The sequence below is a fragment of the Pterocles gutturalis genome, unplaced genomic scaffold (assembly GCF_000699245.1).
Source record: "Pterocles gutturalis isolate BGI_N339 unplaced genomic scaffold, ASM69924v1 scaffold23494, whole genome shotgun sequence".
NCBI lineage: Eukaryota > Metazoa > Chordata > Aves > Pterocliformes > Pteroclidae > Pterocles > Pterocles gutturalis.
In genome coordinates this window covers 3,392-19,355 of record NW_010136437.1, presented here as the reverse complement: position 1 = coordinate 19,355, position 15,964 = coordinate 3,392, and the positions used below count along the sequence as shown (strand labels likewise).

General features: G+C 36.7%; 1 protein-coding gene across 1 annotated transcript in view; it reads left to right on the top strand.

Annotated features, from left to right (window-relative positions):
- ATG5 (autophagy related 5) overlaps nt 1-15,147 on the top strand; it is a 52,332-nt gene extending 37,185 nt beyond the window's left edge. Inside the window, exons 6-7 of the mRNA XM_010082307.1 lie at nt 13,889-14,006; nt 15,047-15,147. Of these exons, the coding sequence (XP_010080609.1) occupies nt 13,889-14,006; nt 15,047-15,147 (219 nt within the window). The remainder of the gene's footprint in view (nt 1-13,888; nt 14,007-15,046) is intronic.
- The last annotated feature ends 817 nt before the right edge of the window (nt 15,148-15,964 follow it).

Genomic DNA, 15,964 nt, shown 5'->3' with positions numbered 1-15,964 from the left:
ACGAGAACAATACTGTCTCTTGGACAATTCTAAATACTTAGGGTTTTCCCAGGTCAATATTCAAGAAGCTGTGTTGCCAGAGTCTTGTCCATAACTGCATGCATTCCAGACTGAAGCTTTGATGCATATTTTTGGTGTGGGCCTTGTCTTTTGACTTTGACTGGGGAGAGTCCTAAAGGACTAAAACCCCAAAGCACCAGCCACTTCAGCACAGTATTTTTAACTACGTGTTCAGCTAAGAATCTTGTCCAAGTTCATCAGGATACAAGCAAGTATTGATTAGGTCTGAGTCTCCCTTGGCTCCAGCAATATTAGTGGCCATCTTGCAGACCTAGGGAGATTCTTCACACATTTGTTAATTTTTGTCACGTTATGAAAACCAAAATAACATGGCTTTGGTGGTTCTTCAGCCTTCGCTTAACAAAGAACGTTAGGACTATTCTCCAAGGGATCATGCTCTGTAAGAAATACTGCTTGGAGTCACTCACAGCGTAGTGAACATTTTAAGGCTGTTCTTTAACACACCTTCAAGAACAGGTGTACGTTCTCAACCTGTCATCTATCCAACTGTTTTCTCAGAAACCTTGAACTAAGAAATTCTTGGTTGACAGCTGAAGAAAGAGTAAACTTTGTCCTTCCATGGATGATTTGGCAGCTTGGAGAAGAAAGATTTTCTGTCGACATTAAACACATTTCAAATAAGAGTTATTATTAAATAATCCATATTTTGTAACAGCAGTGGAATCTATTGTCCAGTTGCAGACTTGCTCAGGAATGACAGTATGAAAATACCTTACTTTTAAATGGATGTGGTTGTGTCGTGGCCTTTCTTAATTTAACAGGTCTGCAACCACTTATATACACGGCAGACACAAGTGTGCTCAGTTTGACCGAGGTTCTGCAATAAGAACTTTTTCTAAAACAGACAGATGCACCTCACACGGAAGAGAGTACAGTCTCTGAGCATCTCATAAGGGTCTCAGTGTCGCCACTCATAAATGTGAAGGTTCTCCTGGGTAACCTTTGAATTCAAACAATACAGGGAGTTCAGCAATGGGACTTATGGCAAGGAAGCCTAAATAGTATCCTGGGCTGCTTCAGGAGGAATGTTGGCAGCAGGTCGAGGGAGGTAAGCCTCCCCCTCTACTCAGCACTGGTGAGGCCACACCTGGAATGCTGTGTCCAGTTCTGGGCTCCCCAGTACAGAAGAGACATGGAGCTACTGGAGAGAGTCCAGCAAAGGGCCACTAGGATGATTAAGGGACTGATGCATCTAATATGAGGGGGGAAAAGGCCAAGAGAGCTGAGACTGTTCAGCCTAGAGAAGAAAAGGCTCAGAGGGGGATCTCATCAATGTGTGTAAATATCTGAGAGTGTATAGACAAAGGAGCTAGGATCAGGAGCGATGGGCACAAACTAAGACACAGAAAGCTCTATGTGAACATCAGGAAATACTACTTTACTGTGAGGGTCACTGAGCACTGGCACAGGTTGCCCAAAGAGGTTGTAGAGTCCCCATCCTTGGCAACAGTCAAAAGCTGCTTGGACATGGGTATCTGTCTACAGTGGCTGTGCTTGACCATGGGATTTGGACCAGGTGTCATCAAGAGGTCCCTTCCAGTGTCAGCTATTCTGGGATGCTGTGATTCAAAATCAATATGCTAGCATGCTGAAAAGCCATTTGTAAAACCTGAAAGATCTTCTATCAAGCCACAGAACGTTAAATTGTTCCTTAAGAACCACTGTTCTTATGAAGTCTGTGACAGGCTCCTTGATGTTACAAAACTAAAATATAGGATTCCTAGAAGGATCTGAGAGAGGTTTGTGCCTTTTTTCTCCTTTATGCCCTTAGTCAATGTGATGTGAATATGTTTGACATAGACACAAAATCAAAGCGGACAGCATGATGCATCTTTAAAAGCAATTGCAGAAACGGAATCAGTGTCTTCTATTCTGAAGTGTTACAATTAAGCCAACTCATGTTTAATCATTTGAGTTTGGTAAAGGATGTGTTCTACCTAGGCATATCTTTTTCAGATTAGTAGAACGTGTGCTAGGACTTGTAAATATTTTATGTGGTTATAATAACTCATTTTATTGCTATTACATAAAGCTTTTTCTAAAAGATAGTAAGGAAGCACGTTGCCAGTTTAAATAATATGGAAAAGGGTGGTATTTTAAGTGGTTCTTTAATCTTTTTTAAGAAGAGCAAGTAATGGCCCTCAACAACCATGTGTGGGAGAATTAACTGAAACAGTTGCCATATTTCTCTGTAGGTTTGTTATAAAGCTAGATTCCTGTTAATTGTTAGGAAGTTGGGATAGAACTGCAGCTGCTTCATACAGTGTTCTCTGTTCAATGAAAGGCTTCAAGGAAGACATGAGTAGTTGCCCACGAATGATTAGAAGAATAGTCTTTAACCATTCACGACCAAAAATTTTCAATGTTGTTGTCTGGGCATAACTGTAATAAGCCCTACTGTGTAGAGTTTTAACCTTATTCCAGATGTGTTTATAATTCTAGTTGTGGCTTTGACTACAGTTTCAGATAAAATACTAGTTAATTCTGGCATTAAGTATTACTTGCATCGTTTTTGACATAACATTTGCCACATAATAGACCATAAGTTAAAGCTTCCACGAAGGGAAAACATAATGTAATTGTTCTTCCTTTTGAAACAGTGATCATTAGTGTTGAAAAACTAAAGGTTTTCCAACTCATGTAATACTGTTAAGAGTGCTTTCAAGAATAGCAAAATTATCACTTTACTTGATATGCGTACAGGTTATGATTTGGACTGCAAGTTTATATTTTCTCGATCATGTAAAGCATGCAAAGGTAAGAAAATTGGTTTGAAGTAATTTGGATACACACTTCTGCAGGAGAAAAGTGATCCATTGAGTAAGTTTGTATGTCCCTCATGTTATGCAGTATTCTTTTAACAGTATGTGTTATTTTCATGTCTTACCTTTCATGTTATTTCAGATCATAGGAGTAAGAAGTTTTAAAGATGTGTCCAAGTATATGTTTGTCATGACCGTATTAAAGCATATGTGCTGGTATTCATAGAATTATCTGAATCTTCAATCTAGTGATAAACTTCTGCACCACTAATTCCTGTGACTATTGTTAGTGTGAATTAAGTGCATGAAGTGTAGGCTGTTTGGTTTTGGGTTTTGTTGTTGTTGCATACCTCTTAAAAATACTAGGGAGCATAAAGTTCCTGGTCATCACCATAAAGACTTTTAACTTCATGAGTAAACCAAAGCTTCCTTCTCACCACATAACTGCAGAAATCCTAATGCAATCTCAAGAAAAAAGTGAAAGGATGCATTTTTGTTCTATAGGTTGTAATCAGGTTATGTAATCTTTACAGACACTGAAAAGATGTAATTTATTAGAGCAATTTAAAATGTATAATGGCAATGTAATTTGATTTATTCTATATGTTGACTGTACAGCTAGTCCTGCAACCCACATCACATCCTGTCAGTGAGTCAATTTTTCTGGTAATTCTAGATAGGTGTGTTGAGCATGTTAATAGTCCTTTTTGTTTTCTAGTTTTTAGTTACATATTGGACATATAAAACCATTAATTAAAAAAATTAATTGGTTGTGTTTTGTAGTGTGAGGTATCTTATTCTCTGAACAGATGTGACATTGCAGGTAAGCAGTTCAAAATTCTGAATGCTAACAAAAACAGTGCCAGACTTATTCAAAGCACACCAAAGTGTAACTAGGGCATAACCTAGGCAGAGTTTAAAGACTAATTAGGGAAATAGTAGACATAGTCTTTTAATTTTCTTGGAACATTGCTCCACTCCTAACAACTTGGAGAGCAAGTGAAATAGAAAAATCATCAAAGGTCTACAATAAAGCAGTAGGGTGTCTGGGAGAAGCACTCTATAACTTGAAAGATTTGAAGGAGGGGAGAGGAGGAATTATTACAGAATAGAGACAAGTCATGTTGTTGTGTTTTATGCCTCTTGTAATAGAATCTCAAAAATACTGGTGAAATTTGAAAGGTGACAGATTTCAAACAGATAAAACAAGATCATTTCCCTTTTTTGGTTTAGGTGTGTGTCCTTTAGCTCGTTGAGCTGAAATGAAACTTGCTGCCTTGTAAAAAGATTAAGTTTGTAGGTTTCTAATAGATGATTGAGGAAGACTGAGTTCTTTGAAGCTTCTTTCAGTGTGTGTATGTATTTCTTATTGAGTTTAACTTCAGCCAGTCGTCCTTCATATACTTGCTGACTGCTTGTTGTGGGATTTGATTTGGGGAGGGGGAGTATTGCTTGAAATGTGGAGGAAGAGTTGTGACTTTCATTTAGTTTGTTTTACTGGGGTTCTGTGGATGCCTCTTACAACCTACTGTTTTAATGTTTTACGTGAAGGCTAGCTGAGGGAAATGGAGGAGAGCAGTTACTGATTTTTAGCTGAGTCTGTGTAAGGATATGAAAATAGAGGTTTAATCTGAGTAAAGAATTTGACGTCTACCGTTGAGAGTTTCTTTAAACTGTACTAATATGTTTTCTAAGAGGAGGGTGTGTTCCTTCTAGCAAGGAAATTGGCAAGGATAAATTACATGTGCTGGCAACAGTGTAACCAGTGCTTCTAAGGAAATTATTTAAAATAAGGCGACCACATTCTTTTTTAATAAACAGATGAAAATAAAGAGAGGTATTTTGGTGTGTTTCATTTTGATCCTGGTTGAGTATTGGGTTTCCTGAAGGTAACCTCTCATTTTGTCACTGGAAAGTTCCACATAGTGTGAAATGCTGTGCTCTAGAGTGGCAGAGACAACCTTGCCCTGTGGTTTTTTTTTGTTTAGTGAGACAAGCTTGTAGAATTACCTTGTTTCAGTATTCTAGTAGAATAAATACTGTCAACATTTTAATTTCCTCCATTTTGTGTGTCTACTGTAATCAGAAAGCAGGAATCTCCAAAGAGACCCTTAAAGCGTTAGTCGAGGGTGTCACAGAGGCTTTGGTGTTGGAGCAATTATGAAGTAGTTACCATGTGCCCTTCTCACAAACTAAGTCAAAAAGAAAGGTGCAGACTTGAGTCCATCTTTCTCTGAAAGTCTCTGTTGGTTTTCACACTGGAATTGTTTCATTGTAAACCTGTGGGCTTACCTAAAAGGTGAGAGGACAGCTTTTCTTGAAATTCCTTGCAGTCTGGCAGCTTAAGAGCTCCTACAGAATCTTTGGAGAAAACAGAGATAAAAGTCAGTTAAAATGGTTTAATAACAGAATTACAAATTCCATCAACTCTTTTTCCTGATCTACAGACTGTTAGCATTGAATTTAATGTGCTGAAGTAAAGTAATCACTTAAGGAAATGGAGGGAGGTAATTAATACTTTTTGCTGCAAAAATTCAGATAATTTCTCAAGATTTAATAAAGCGACATGAATATTTTGAGCAGTTTATTTACTTAAATTTCTATTTTTCTAAAAGTCAGCTTTGCTGTTAGCACAACACCTATAAATTGAATTTTATAACTACAGTTTGGGGTAATTCTCTGATGGATAATGCAGTGACTCAGTGACTCTAAGGACAGTGATCAAAGTTCCTTGCAACACAGAAAAAATACTGGACTAATAAGAAAAAGTGATCCAGGAATATTTTAGAGGCATTTATTAAACTACCATTTTCATATTAGAATACTTTTTAATTTTTTTTCTTAGTTGGTCAATATATTAACATTGTATCTTCTGTCTTGTATTATAATTCCAGTTGTCTGAGGACACAGAATGTAATTCCTTTATTTCATGTTTGGCTTTATCACATTCGTCTTGGTAAAACACAATGTTAAACTGTGTATAATTTAACAAAGATACATGGTGACTAAAATTATTTTCCTCCTTTGGGAATCTTTGTCATAATAATTTCAGAATCAATGGGAAGTCTCCCCCTGTTTTAGTGATCCATTTGTATCCAAATTTTCATTTAAATTATCTTGCATTTTGCTTTGAGCAAGTAACTTGCTTTGAGTTGCTTTAGTAGATGTATGTGTATGGGTGTAAGACTTCTGTATCTTGCATTGAAATTTTTAAAAGTGAAAGTCAAGAAGTGTTGTCTTTGGATCATAATAAATATAAGTATCAAAGTTTTGTCTGAGGTAGTGACCATTTTTGAGTCTTATTTACTATCATACAAAATGTCAAGTGGAAAGAAATGTATCATTTCCTTGTTTAGTCTTTTTTCCAGACATTTAATGATAAGATGTAAGAATCAAATGGTTCTTGCTTTCAATATGTCTTGTATCAGAGGGGAATCTGTTTTTTTCCTTCTGCTTCTCAAACTGCTTTTTGAGTAATGGCAGCTTGTTGAGAAAAGGCTTCCTTCATTTATGTTGAGATGAATAAATTACCTTTTATTGAATTATTTGGGAAGTGAACAGAGTTTAAGTTTATTTGTAAGTAACAAATATGGATTATTTTATGTAATTTTTTAAAAAAATATTTAGGTTTGTGGCTGACTTGCTGGAATGTAGTGTTTGTGCATAGGTACACCATACCACAATTCAGTAGTGAAAATGAAGTTACCTTGAGGTTGTATTTTAGCATTTCATAGAATCATAGGATAGCTTGGGCTGGAAAGGACCTTAGAGATCATCTAGTTCCAACCCTCTGCCATGGGCAGGGACACCTCCCACTAGACCAGGTTGCTCAAAGCCTCATCCAGCCTGGCCTTGAACACCTCCAGGGATGGGGCATCCACAGCTTCCCTGGGCAACCTGTTCCAATGCCTCATTACCCTCGCAGTAAAGAATTTCTTCCTGATTTCTAGACTAAATCTGCCCTCTTCAAATTTAAATCTATTACCCCTCATCGTGTCACTGCATGCCCTTATAAAAAGTCACTCTCTGTCTCTCCTGTAGCCCCCTTCAGGTACTGGAAGGCTGCTCTAAGGTCCCCCTGGAGCCTTCTCTTCTCCAGGCTGAACAGCCCCAACTCTCTCAGCCTGTCCTCATAGGGGAGGTGTTCCAGCCCTCTGACCATCTTTGTGGCTCTCCTCTGGACCTGGTCCAACAGCTCGACGTCCTTCTTGCATTGGGGGGCCCAGAACTGGATGCAGTACTCCAGGCGGAGCCTCTAGAGAGCAGAGTAGAGGGGGAGAATCCCCTCCCTTGACCTGCTGGCCACACTCCTCTTGATGCAGCTCAGGATCTGGTTGGCCTTCTGGGCTGTGATCGCACACTGCCAGCTCATGTTCAGTTTTTCATCTACTGACACCCCCAAGTCCTTCTCCTCAGGGCTGCTCTTGATCCATTCTCCTCCCAGCCTGTATTTGTGCTTGGGATTGTCCCAACCCATGTGCAGGACCTTGCACTTGGCCTTGTTGAATTTCATGAGGTTTGCATGGGCCCACCTCTCAACCCTGTCCAGGTCCCTCTGGATGCCATCCCTTCCCTCCAGCATGTCCACCACACCACACAGCTTGGTGTCATGGGCAAACTTGCTGAGGGTGCACTCAATCCCACTGTTCATGTCTCCAACAAAGATGTTAAATAGCACCAGTCCCAGTACCGATCCCTGAGGAATGCCTCTCTCACTGGTCTCCATTTGGACATTGAGCTCTTGACCACACTCTCTGAGTGAGACCATCTGGCCAATTCCTTATCCAGTGGGTGGTGTATCCATCAAATCCATATTGTTCCAATTTGGCCGCCAGGATGTCATGCGGGACAGTGTCAAACACTTTGCAGAAGTCCAGGTAGATGACATCAGCTGCTCTTCCTTTGTCCACTGATGCTGTAACTCCGTCATAAAAGACCCCCAGGTTTGTCAGGCACGATTTGAATAATGGATTTTAAGTTATGCTGTTACTTGATTCTCTGGCCTTTAGAAATATGTAAGTATATTATTTCTTAACACACTTTGAAAATATTGTTTCAAGGTTAACCTGAGTGAAGCATTAAGTGATTTTTTATAAAATAGTTGATGAAGAAGTAAGACTATATTTTTTTTTATTATTTTTTGAAGTAAAATACTGAGACTCCAGCTGACACACAAATCTTTCAGAATCTATTTATTTAGAATCATAAACTGGAAGGAATGCTGTAAAATAGCAGTTATTGTGAGTAGGGAAATATTTTAAAAATTAAAAACACAAGTTAAAAGTAAGATTGGACTACAGGAGAACAAATTAATTTCATAAGTAATGCATTGTCTTCTGTGTCTTTTAATTTGAGAGTACAAATGAAAGTGAAAGGGAGAATTTGAAGTTTAACAAGTTTGTGCCTGTAGTGTTTCCTCAATGCTTGCCTAACTCTTTATCTAAGCTTTTATTAATTGAATGATGAAATAGGCATCCCAAGTATCGGTAAAGCAGTACTGGTATTTTTAGCTGCATGATCACCTCTACTCTGCTGTGGAGTTAATTAGGACGCATCACACTAGATTCTTTTGTTGTCCTAGCATAACCTTAAAATGTCTTGATAGGTAGAACATAAATGAATACTTCAAAATATTCAATAGGTTGTATGAACAAGAAATATGCAGGTAGGTGCAAAAAAAGGACTGCTATAGATACCGTCCGGTTATTTATACGGAAATAACTTGCAGCATTTAATTTAACTTATAAATTTGATTTAATGTAGTTGAGTTACACTGACCACTGAAAAAGCAGATAGTTGGTTTGTTAGTTTTGTTTTCATTTAGGAAAGAGCATGATTGGAGATGGGAAGCTTAGAACAGCAGCACTGAATGGTGGGAGAAGAATTAGAGGTCTACATACACACAATTTTGCTTATAAAGCATTTTATTGTCTGCTGTGATCACCAGCTTATGCAGCCTGCAGGCATCCCAGTAATGCAGAGTGATGAACGTGAGCTGGACTAAATCTGCTCTTAGATTTCTTTCCTATACAGTCACCTGTTTGTTTTCTAAATGATGATAGTCAATCTTTGCCCTGCTATTCAGATGTTCTTCTGCCTCCTACATCACTGATGCTATTTATTGTATAGACTGCCTTGCTGGCTTGTTTTGGCCATCTAACATTAGCTGTTCATGTTTAAAAGCTCTCTCTGATGGTGTATTTGTTATTCATTGGTGATTTTTTCCAGAAGCCAGCCAAATGTTTCTGCTAGCCTTACTCTGCAGGTATTGGGATATATGAAATGAGCTTAAGAACCAAGTAACCCCTTTTAATACGTGACTGGTTTCTGAATGAAAATCAAAATATGCAGCAATTAAAGCAACTGTAGATAATGCAATTAAAAACATAAAGCTTGGGACAAGAGGTAGGGCAAATTCAGGAGGCCAGGTCCTCAGAACTTGCTTTTTCTACACACCCAGAAGTAGTTCTTTCCCATTCTGACACATATTCTTTTTTACCCAAGTTTATTGGAGATTTTCAGTCTTAGCTGCCGCTTCCATTTAATCTTTCAGCCTGGTAACCTGCCTGTCTAGTTTGCAGTGAGTGGAGTCTTTTTTTTAAAAACAAAGCGAAACAGACACATTTTTTGTGCTTTTTCCACAATGAAGTACTCAGTGACTCCGGTTTAATGTTAAGCAAAAAGAAGCCAATAATACACGCAGAAATACCATCAGAAAACTGCATTTCAGCACCAGTGAGAGAGTGGTTTTTCAGATGGGGCTTTGCAGTATCTTGCTTTCAGACAGACATGGCATTGTGATGGTTCTGTGACTACAGCAATTCATCATCTTTTCAATTAGTCACTTTGTCATTGTGCATTGAGATTTTTAATTGAAAACATTTCTACAAAGCAGAAGACATCTTAGAAAATATATGGAAAATGTACTTTTGAGTAAATATTTAATAGAATTTCTATAATTTTATTTTCAGTGAGTAGTTAATTTTCCTGTACTTTTTGTATAAAATAACTTACTTATGCAAACTCATTATTACTTTTAAAGCTTCTTGGTTGAGTTTAAATCCATTTAAACAAAATGATAAATTTAAATTATGAGAGATTTTTAGTGTAAAGTGGTTCATTACAAAACAGCACAGACTATGAACTTGCAGGTTACTGAGAATATGATGGAGTATGTAGGGAAGTCTCAAGTTTTATGGTTTTAGGCTGGCAGCTTATGCACATGTGGAAATTGTAAGGAATTCTTATTTTACTTTGTGCATTCAATATGTGTAGTAACTTTTATTTGTTTGAATACTGGTAGAATAGCAGCAGTGTGTTTAGACAGAAAATCCAAATCCCTTCCTCTAGATGGAAATACTGCTAACTCTGATTTTTCCAGATTAAAACCCAGCAGTTCATGAGTTATGTTTTCTGTTTTAAGATGCATCCTGTATAAAATATCTGACTAAGTAAATTGTGGATTTCATGTGGTGTTTGATGTTCTGTTGATTCTCTAAAAGGACCCAGCAAAGGACTTTTTTTTTTTTTTCTTTTTTGACAAGATGATGGAGAAGAAAAAGAGTTATAATTGCTAGCACAATATCTAACTACATAGCTTGTCTCTGATCCTGTGAGGCTTTATGCTGCCTTAAAGGGCCTCTTAAAACTTTCCCTCACCTGTAACTCTTCTCAATGCCAGTATACCTGAATAGGTAATTTTAATCTATTTTTTCTCACTGTAGTGTAATTTTGTTTTCAGTGACATTTTCCTATCACTGTTATTGTTTAAACTTTCTTTAAAAATAATAAAGTCGTCTTTTTTTCTGCAAAGCACCAGTTTTGTGGTGCTATGTAGTAGTATAGAAGAATGAGAAATTTCTGTTGCGATAAGTGAGTCCAGCTTTCTAGAAAATATGTAACTTGGAGTTGAATATTTGCTTTAATGAAAACTTGATGGTTTGATTCTAAATTGTGGACATCAGTATAAAGTTCACTGTAAATTTTGGGCCAGGTGATTGTCTTCATATGCTCATGTAGTTGAAGGCATTTCCTTTGTAGATCTGTCATCAGCAATTACTGATTGACTCTCACTGCTGTATCCTGCAAATGCATCCGGCATCTCTTGAACAGCTCACAGCTCCATTTGGGCTAGACTATAAAATAAAACAATTTAAAAAGTGCTATATTCTGTTGGAGCTATGATAATCTTAGTAGGAAAAATCAATGGACACTGTGCAAATACATGCTTTAGGCCTGATATAGATTAAAGTCTCTCAGTTAAGTTATGCAGTGATGTCCTTGTGGGTTAGATTACGGATAGATAGTACTGCATGACTGATTAAGCTATTATTGTACAAAACACAACATTATGTAAACAATTACTCATGTTGGCTATTCCTTCATGTGTTGTTATAGTAGATAGTAGAGTAGAGAGCTGTAGTCAAGTTGAGCTTACATTACTAGCTATCACACTTCAAAAGGGGTGATGGTAAGATTTTTCTGACATTATTTATGCTCCTCTATGACTTAAGATACTTTGAAAAATTATCTTCTAAACATCCTAGATTGTAGGATGGGACTTTTCTTTTGACTCTTTCATTGTATAAATCATCTGCTGCATGGGAGCAAAGAAGTGTCAGCGTCTTAGGGTAGATACCCTGCCTGTAGGATTATATTATGAACCACAATCTTTGTATAAATCACATGCAGTTACTTTTATCATTTTAACATTGATGGAGACCAGTAATTTTTAATTACATTACCAGATCTGTATTGATCAACACTTAAAACATAAAATTGAATCAATTTTCTATAATGTTTCATGATAGCTGAGGATATTACTTTGCAGCAGTCAGCAAGTATGTGGGGGATTTTAGAAAATATGTCTTTGGCTTTCCCTCTTGGCATTAAACTATGATAACAAGGAAAAAAAACTGTTGTAATTTATTAATAAATAATGAGAAACTGCAGTATGCACTTAGGAAATTCTTATCTTGAAAGTCTGTTGATGATGACAACCTTTGCCTGTTTCCTTCTTCTGGTGTTTATTTCTACTTCTGCTACTTCAGATGGTAACACTTGGGAGTTGTGATTAGACTTCTGTGAATAATTTGTTATTTTTTTTTAAATTAAGTAGGCTAAAAAGTTGTTTTGGCTGTAACAATGTTTTAGAATTTTTGTCTGGTCCCTGTCCCCCATGTTGTCGTCATCCCCCCCACCCTGCAGTGTTTTGGAGGTACACTTTTTCAATATAATGTGCCAGAGTTCCCTTCTCATGTGTGGATCTGGCTGAGGTGGCTGCTGCTGGCTGTATGCCTCCCATTATTTTTCAAATGTTCAGACATTTCATTAGCGCTGTTTGTATCCGCATTCTGCTGCCCTGAGGACATAGAGAATTGACTACAGGATCTAGTCAGCTCCTTCTGATCAGTCTTCCCAAGAAAAACTGGAAAAAGACTGTTTTTCTGGTTTTGGAGTCTATTGGCAAGAAGTAACAAATAGCTGAGTGTCAACAGTTCTGCACTGTACTGCCCTGGAATTACTTTGAGGTAGCGTACCACTCTTAGGGAAAAGACTCCTTTCCTGTCTGTTTCGGAGAGGTGAATGACAATGAAGTTGTCATGGTGAATCTACTGCTTGTAGCTTTTCATGTAGGTGGGTGACAGAGACCACATCGTAACTTGCTTTCAAAATTGGTTTTTAACTTTCAAATTTTTTACTATATTTGGTATTTTTTTTCTCAGAAACCTCCACCAGGAGATAAAACACTTCTTGATTTTGTGTTGTTTTGTTTCTAATTACTGTAGTAGGAGAGGAACCACTTTCTGAACAGTAGGAAACTACATTGGAAGGGGAGTGACTCTTATTGCTTTTTCCAGTATGTGGTGAAAGTGTAACTTACTGGAGCCCAGTCACCCATAATGCAGGCAACATCAGCTGCTTTCTGGAGTTAGCTGCTAGCAGAAATTTGTCAGCAACAGTTTAGAGCTTGGTTAAAATTTTTGGGTTGGTTGAATATGAGGTTTCTAACTTCTGTTTTCTGTCTCTGGTGCCCATTTTGGGAAGAGAGGTCAGGTTGTTGGGATCAAAAACTTTTACTATCCTTTCAATATCAGATGCTTGCTGTCCCTGTGGTTGCTTATACAGATACTCAGAGTGCATCTGTAGATCCCATAAAGCTTTTTTGCTTCTTTGGCAGCATTGGGAGCTTTATTGTCCATGTTGTGGACAGTGACGGGCAGTAGTTACTGCCAGTCGATTTGCTTTTTTTTTTGTCTCCAAGAGAAATTATGATGATGTACAAGATCTAACAGGACCCATAGTTAAAATCATTCTGAATTCCTGCACGTATCAGCAGAAGTGGAGCATATATGTTCTTTGTATCTGACATTCCTTAAGTAGTCAGCAGACTCTAGATTCAAAGCACACTTTTTTTTTTCTTTTTTTTTTAGATATACTGTTTCTTGCAGCTGCAGTAGTTTGAATTTTTCAACATAAAATCTACTGGAAAAAATTCAGCTGGCTTGAGCTGTAAGGGTACTTGTTTGCTGTTGAAAATCCTTATTGTGTTTCTAAGAGGAAGATAGTCTATTGCAGAAGATGTTGAATATTTATTACAGTATTGCATTGACTTGACAAAACATAGAGGTGTATGTTGAGCTCCTAAATTTGTGCTCATTGCTTGTTTTACTTAAATTAAGAATATATTGAAATGTTTTGTTCAAGCAGATTCTATTCCCTTTACAGAAGGGGGGTTTTCTAATTTAAAAAAAAAAAAAAAAAAAGGGTTTAACACTTTTATATCCATGAGACTGTTTATACATTATCTTCACAGTTATCTTCAGTTTTCTGGAGTGTCACCTTACTTTCAGTTGTTAAACAAAAACTCCCCTGCATTTCATGATATGAATGGAATGCAAGGGGGGGTGGAGAGGGGAAGGAAATGCCATATGTTTCTTCTGCTGCAATCTCTTGTTCTGTCCTATCTTCTGTCTTGAATAGTAATACTACATACTTGCATGGTCCTTAAATTGTTGTTTTTGCTAATTTTGTTATTAAAACAGGCAACAACAGAGAGACCTTTTATACAGAAGCTATTTCGACCAATTGCTTCAGGAGGACAGTTGCATACTTTGGGAGATCTGCTAAAAGATGTGTGTCCTAGTGCTATTGCTCCTGAAGGTACTGTAGAAATAACTTTTGTCCAAGAAGATAATTTTTTCTGTTGATTTATTGTTTGTTTTTTTAATATGGGGATTTTGTAGGTAAACTATGTCTCAGTACCAGAGTTTCAAATTTCACTCCTTCCTGGCCCCTTAATGTGCCCGTTATATGTCACCTACAATGTTTGGATAGAACAAAACTGAGTCCTTCAGCACTCCTAAAAAATTAATCTCTGGAAGTTTTATTTTAAAATTCATGTACTCATTTGCCATCATGCTATTCTTAATAAAAACACTCACATGCTATTTTCTGCATTTATAAAAGATATTCTAAAAGCAATGTCAACAGAAGTTTTATTTTCAGTTACCTTTAATTTCATATTGCATAAACTTTTTGTAAGTAAAACTCCAAAACTGATAGAAATTGAAGATGTTTTCAGAATATTTTTTCCCACTTTTTTGAAGCCCAAACTTTAAAAATGTATCAAAAAAGAAAGAGATTGTTTCAAGTATGTAATAGTTTATGTATGGTTACTAAGTAGTATTGAGTGACAAGATACCAGTTCATGTAGCATTGTGTCATTTCATACAAAAGCATTTGCTGATCAGCGCTTATTCAGAAAAATAAGGATTTTGGATGTCGTTTTAGCCTTAAAGATTACAACTATGGGAATTCTGATATGTAGGTGGGATAAATGTAAAAGTTATGTACTCTGCAAATGATGAACAAAATTATTTAATGTGAAATGTTTTTCATCTTGCTCTTGCTGTTGTCTTACCAGTACCTGTAAATGGGTAACTTTCTTTTGCAGTCCAAAAATTGCAATTTGTTTTGAGAAAAGTCTGACATTCTAGAGAAAATCTTGGCACAGAATTTACTGGTGTAGTATCAGTATCTTTTGACAGTAAAGCACTAAATTTGAAATCAGTTTAAAAATCTGTATGATGTTGTACATGAAAGCTGTGTAATTCAAAATCAAACAGTTGTCATGGATTTCTTTAAGTATGGTGATCTTAGAAATTGACTGAATTCTTGAAGTTTTTTTTACCCATGTTTAATACTTGTTAATATGTGGAAACAATTTCCAAAAATAGCAAAAGATAAGAAAAAATATGGAATGTTACTAGCCACGTGTCCATTTTTCCTAAAGTTACCATAAATCTTAGAGCATAATTATAGATATCAACTAACTGTCCAAAATATAAAGCAAGATACAAATAGATGCTTGAATGCCAGCACAAGCAAGTTTAACCATCTTTAAGTACTTAAGTGTGAGGATCTTACAGACACTAGTGAAAAGGTACAAAGTAAATTTAGAAAAAAAAAGAGTAAGAAGGTTGATGCATTTTGACTTGGAAGGCAGTCAAGAGCACAAATTAAATGAAAAAAAACTCAAAGCATTTGTGCAAAAGTTATTCCAGGATATAATGGATGTTAAATTTTTATGTGGATTTGCAAACGCTGCAGTTAGGGAATGTGCTAGTTACTACCTTTATTAAAAACCTGAATGTAATGTAATTTTATCTGAGTACCAATGACTTGATGCTTCCCATTAGTAGGCCTTCTTTTCAGATGTTGACATATGCATCAACCTTTAATAGCAGAACAGAAATGTGCTATTCTAAGTTTCTTGTTTCATTTTTGTTAGAGGCTAAAATAAACGCTATACTGCTTACTCAATGGGGGACAAAAATGGTGATTACTTAGAATAAAACAAACTGAAACTATCCTTACTCTTAAGAGGAACAATTTGAAATTTGGTGGAAGGGTTTCCTTGTATTGGAATATACCTGTCCCTGTATAAATCTGCTTAAATTTGGCCTAGTTTTGATCCTTTTAAGATTCTATTGAGCAGCTTCCAAATGTAGAGTTTAATAAATTTGGTCTCCCATACGGGTGTGAACTATCTAGGATTCAGCAGAATTTCTTCTGTAATGTGGCTGTGTATTGTTGTGTTGTTCAGCTGTTTCTCTTCT